The sequence below is a fragment of the Periplaneta americana genome, chromosome 5 (assembly GCF_040183065.1).
Source record: "Periplaneta americana isolate PAMFEO1 chromosome 5, P.americana_PAMFEO1_priV1, whole genome shotgun sequence".
Lineage (NCBI taxonomy): Eukaryota > Metazoa > Arthropoda > Insecta > Blattodea > Blattidae > Periplaneta > Periplaneta americana.
Genome location: NC_091121.1, coordinates 21,936,089 through 21,942,088, shown reverse-complemented (window position 1 = coordinate 21,942,088; position 6,000 = coordinate 21,936,089). Strand labels below are relative to the sequence as shown.

The following is a 6,000-nucleotide window of genomic DNA, read 5'->3' as shown; positions in this document are numbered from 1 at the left end:
TGAAGAGGTGAGTTAAATTGGACCGAAATTGGCTGCGCTGGAATTAATGCGTAGTTGAAATAGAACTGTTCTCCGATAATCATAGGACACTAACAACCGTCGGAAAATGACTTTGCATTCACGAGGTATCAACTTAATAACGATAATATTTTGACCCACTTTAAAAACAAATTTTGTATAATTCTTGTACAGTATTATACGCAAATACTGAGGCAACTGACATGTTTCCGGGAACCTTTATCGTAGGATGTTCGCCTTAGGAACCCGAAGTATAAAAAATTATCAACAGTAATCTCACTAGAGGTTTTGATTTATCTAGAGAAAAGCAAAACTCGAGTGGGATATAATTGACTATTACACGATTAGAAGAAAGTATATAAAGATTAGAAGTAACGAAGTACTCCAATACAATAAAATATTAATTGACTTACGAAAATACAACTGTCTTCAAATGTATTATTGTACCATCTCAACATTACAAATATTACGCTAGATGCATGCTAGATGGCATGGTGTGTTATGATTATGTGATGTTATCAGGTGTGCCAACTATGGAATCATCATTGAAATCTGTAGACGGTTACTAGTCAAGAAGGCTTTGTTGATTCAATTTCATTTTTATTAAAACCTTTGCATTCCACTTCAATTATCCGAATCCCGGTAATCAACGTCACTTTACAGATGATTTTCAATAAATCTTAGTATTAAACAATCTCTGATAAGCGACTATCCATAATATATTATAGCAGAAGCCATAACATAACCTAAATAATATAAACAAGTGTTAGAAAAGTTTTAATTAGGGATGATGAAATAAACAAGAAAAGTTTCAATTAACGATGATGACATAAAAAATAAACATGAATAATTTTAAAAGAAACAATTATTGAAAGTATAATTTTCAAATTTGAATGTTTTTGTGGTTGGTGCTAATGTTTTATATTAGACGTGTGCTTAAAAGAAGTGGAACTCGTTGATGTACATGGTTTATTCCTCAACTTATTCAAGATTTCCGAATGGTGCTCTTCATATATGACCAGTGATCTTTATTAATTCTTGTTCTTGAATGCCAAAGCGAGTCATATTTGAAACTGCAGTGCATCGACTGGAGTGGTTTGTAATTTTCTGTTTTTTGACGTCCAGACCAGTGCAGTTTGAAATGTTGGCAAACAAAGAAACAAATGCTAGGGTAGTGATAAAAATAAACAAATGCTAGGGACGCGATAAAATTAAACAAATGCTAGGGACGCGATAAAATTGTGCGATAAGCAGCCATGATTGGTTGGAAGACGTCCTATCATACCGTTTTATTGGTCAAAAGTAGTATGACGTAGTAAAAGTGTAATAGTCACAATATCATGCGACTGGCGTAGCTCAGTCCGCTAAGGCGCTCGCCTATCGATTTGCATTGCATTCGGGCGTGGGTTCGATCCCCGCTTGGGCTGATTACCTGGTTGTTTCTTTCACACTCTTCAATTGGAGGAGGAATAGGAGAAACTCACTTTACCCATTATTATGTATATTTATGTATTTGTTAATTTCTTGCTGCTTAATACATGAATTGGTAAAGTTAATGAATACTTACCTCGTCTCATGACATGAGGACCTTGTAGTCAGACTACAGAATAATGCAATTACTGCAGCTGCTGTGCCACACGATTCTTCGTTAATATTTTCATTAATGATTAATTTGTAGTTAGCGACGTATAATTGTATGCAAGGGGAAGAGTGCGGTTGTTGATTCTCTCTTGTCTCTTGTTGTAGTGCTGGTGTCAGATGCTCAGGCGGTGGCAGGAGGCGTTGCTAAGATGCCTTGTGACATCACACCCCCCATCCCAGAAGACAAGGTGTACCTTGTTATCTGGTACAAAGAGGGAGCAGCTTCGCCTATATACAGGTACGTTGTAGTCCTTCATATATCTTTAAGTGCTATCAGGCTTAGAATAGAGTAATGACAAGGAAAGCTCGTGCAGATAGTATGTAGCATTGCTCTCTTCGGCTGTGAAGATGAGAGTCTGAAGTTATGTTAAGCTGATATTAATTCTGCTTTTGAAATTGTGGTAAAATACATTTGTTAAATTTCAAAATATACCGTTAAATATTACTAGTTTCTTAAGAGTACTTATTGTTTTCATAAATCCATAGATCTTACATCAGCAATGAAGCTTTAAGATGTGGAACAAGTCAAAATTTTACAATATTACAATTACAATTTTTACAAATTTTTACAGTTTTACAATTTAGTAATTTTCTACAATTTTTACAATTTTGTGCAATTTTTTACAATATTTTGGCCAGATGTAGTGAGATGAGGTGAGGTCCGAGGATTCGCCAAAAGATTACCCGGAATTTGGCTTTTGATTGGGGAAAACCTCGGAAAAACCCAACCAGGTAATCAGATCAAAGGAGGGTAATCAAATCAAAGGGGTTGATGCCGAGGACTCGCCATAGACCATCCGGCTTCAGTCCCACGGTTGGGGAAAATCTCGGAAGAAACCACCAAAGAGGGATCCAACCCAAGCCCGAACACAGCTCCGGATCAGCAGCCCAGCGAGTCTGCCGACTGAGCTACATCGATGGCTCTACTAAAAGTATACAATACATAGCCAATCAGATTATTAAATTTACAAACGCAAACGATCATTCATTAGTTGAGCTATATGTATAACACAAAAGAAGTTAATTAAATTTAAGGCATAAACAATTCAATCAGTTATGATATACAGAAATTGATAATACATATCATGCACACTACTTCAAATTACAAACACAAACACTGATTTGTATGGTACGTTGATAAAGAACCCCAGAAAACAACTAGACTAATCACTATTAGTAAATTGGCGATTGGATTTTATATACGAGTCCCTCGCCGTGGCGTCGTGGTCTAAGGCATCCTGGGACTCGCGTTACGGAATGCGCGCTGGTTCGAGTCCTCATGAGGGAAGAAATTTTCTCATGAAATTGTATGGGACGGTGCCCACCAGCATCGTGATGCATTTGGGTAGCTACAATAGGTAGCGAAATCCGGTTGCGAAAGCCAGCTATAACGGTTGGGGGCAGCATCGTGCTAACACACGATACCTCCATTCTGGTTGGATGATCGTCCACCTCTGCTTCGGCATGTAGACGTGAGGACAGCAGCCGGCTGGTTGGTCTGGGCTCTTCACGGGCCGTAGCGCCACGGATTCATTATTATTATTATTATTATTATTATTATTATTATTATTATTATTATTATTATTATTAAATCGCGGGAGTGCGGGCCCTGATACGGCGATTGCAGTTCACTATGCAGACGGGTATAGAGTATGACGTAAGTCTCTCTCGCCTTTCGCCGTACTGTTCCGTGCATCGAACCCGAAACATTCAGAGTGTGTTTAGCTGTCATACCGAAGAGTTGCGTGTGTGAAATGACGCATATTGCAATGCCTAAAACAACTCGTTCACGAAGTGCAATACTAAATAATTTATTGGAACAATTCGGGCGCGATATATTTAGGCTATTATAGAAGGAGAAAGTGTTGTATGTGCAGTGTGTAATTTCAGATTATTACGAACTAAGAAGTACTATTTTGAAAGACACTGTAATAGTAAAACACACAAGGAAAATGTTGAACGCAATTCAAACAAAAACCAATCGAGTTCAAATAGTGAGTCACAATTCAATATAGTTTTATGTAACCTGGTACGCACAAACATTCCATTCAGAACTTTGGACAATCCCCACTTTAGATGATTTCTGGTAAAATACACAAATCCATATATTCTAGAAGCAACAATACGTAAAGAATATTTACCAATTTCGTACCAGAATACGATTGCCAAAATTCGAGAAAGCGTGAACGATCAGAAAATATATGGGTTTCAGTTGGTGAGTTTACAGGCGTCAGTGCTAGATATGTGGCAAATGTGGTGATCGGTATACTTTCCAAGAACTGTGTAGGGAAGAAATTTGTGCTAACTTCAGAGAAACTGGAAAAGGTAAACCATGCATCTATTGTCCTAGTTTTTAATAAGGCTGTGCGCCTTTTATGGCCTGAAAGGATTAAATATAATAATGTACTTCTTTTTGTCACTGATGCAGCTCCATATATTATTAAGGCAGCAAAACAACTTAAAGAGAGGTATTCCAACATGGTGCATTTAACTTGTCTGGCGCACGGACTGCAAAATTCCGTCGACATCGCACCAATTAGATAAGTACGAAATGTATGATTATTGTATGTATGCAATTCATATACGCAAGCCTGTACTTCTGAAGCCTGCACAGTTAGCTGCTTACCTGAGAGTTCAGTACACTCGCCACGGAACACTCCAGTCACGGAACTTGACGGTAAAGGGCCCGCACTCCCGCGGTTTAATTATTATTATTATTATTATTATTATTATTATTATTATTATTATTATTATTATCACGGAAATTTTACTTGAAGCAAGCAGAGCGATCGGTTTGGAAGTAAATCCCGAAAAGACAAAGTATATGATTATGTCTCGTGACCAGAATATTGTACGAAATGGAAATATAAAAATTGGAGATTTATCCTTCGAAGAGGTGGAAAAATTCAAATATCTTGGAGCAACAGTAACATATATAAATGACACTCGGGAGGAAATTAAACGCAGAATAAATATGGGAAATGCGTGTTATTATTCGGTTGAGAAGCTCTTATCATCCAGTCTGCTGTCGAAAAATCTGAAAGTTAGAATTTATAAAACAGTTATATTACCGGTTCTTCTGTATGGCTGTGAAACTTGGACTCTCACTCTGAGAGAGGAACATAGGTTCAGGGTGTTTGAGAATAAGGTGCTAAGGAAAATATTTGGGGCTAAGCGGGATGAAGTTACAGGAGAATGGAGAAAGTTACACAACACAGAACTGCACGCATTGTATTCTTCACCTGACATAATTAGGAACATTAAATCCAGACGTTTGAGATGGGCAGGGTATGTAGCACGTATGGGCGAATCCAGAAATGCATATAGAGTGTTAGTTGGGAGACCGGAGGGAAAAAGACCTTTAGGGAGGCCGAGACGTAGATGGGAGGATAATATTAAAATGGATTTGAGGGAGGTGGGGTATGATGATAGAGACTGGATTAATCTTGCACAGGATAGGGACCGCTGGCGGGCTTATGTGAGGGCGGCAATGAACCTTCGGGTTCCTTAAAAGCCATTTGTAAGTAAGTAAGTAAGTATTATTATTATTATTATTATTATTATTATTATTATTTTATATGAGGCGTTATCAAATAAAACCTGTCCAAGTTGATTACAGTGTTTATTAAGCTACATAAACTGTATGATAAATAGAGATATATAAAATGCATGCACGCTCTACGTTTCCTTAGAACAGTGATTCTCAAATGTTTTGAAGGTATGACCCACTTTTGGTCGAAACTTCTGTATGCGACCCGCACTACCAAAGTGGTAGGGTACTTAACCCCATTCGAAAAACACAAATCCCCGCAAAATTGAAAACAACTATTATTTACCAAAAATTAGCGGAGACTATCCAAAGAATGAGTAAGTCGATATAATCTGCATGGGTTGTCCAAGAGAATTTAAAAATTGGGGATGCGCCGGGATCAAACCTATGTCCAAAGGATTTTGAGTCCAACGCTCTAGCCACTAGACCACCGTGACGGCTATTAAATACTAAACACCAACAAAAATACAGCGAATTGGCTCAGGCGGTAACGTTGGAGACTCGCGTTCGGGAGGTCCCGAGTTCGAATCCGGTGGCCGACTATTCTGACTGGGTTTTTTTCATGGTTTCCCTAAATCACAAAGGCAAATGACGAATTTGAGATTTGAATGATTTATTACCGCCTCAATCACAATATCATAAATATCAATAAAAAATCTAAAATCAGTAACATAAATACAAGCTGTCTCAGCACTCAATAGAAATAGAGACTCAACAATAATACTTTACATGGTAAGACAATTAAAAAACAAGTTATCCCTCCAAAACCTAAAGAATTGTGCAACCCTTGG

At 37.7% G+C, this 6,000-nt stretch overlaps 1 protein-coding gene across 1 annotated transcript in view; it reads left to right on the top strand.

Annotated features, from left to right (window-relative positions):
* The first annotated feature begins 1,274 nt into the window (after positions 1 to 1,274).
* LOC138700578 (neurotrimin-like) overlaps positions 1,275 to 6,000 on the top strand; it is a 229,562-nt gene continuing 224,836 nt past the window's right edge. The window contains exons 1-2 of the mRNA XM_069827160.1: positions 1,275 to 1,281; positions 1,765 to 1,897. Of these exons, the coding sequence (XP_069683261.1) occupies positions 1,275 to 1,281; positions 1,765 to 1,897 (140 nt within the window). The remainder of the gene's footprint in view (positions 1,282 to 1,764; positions 1,898 to 6,000) is intronic.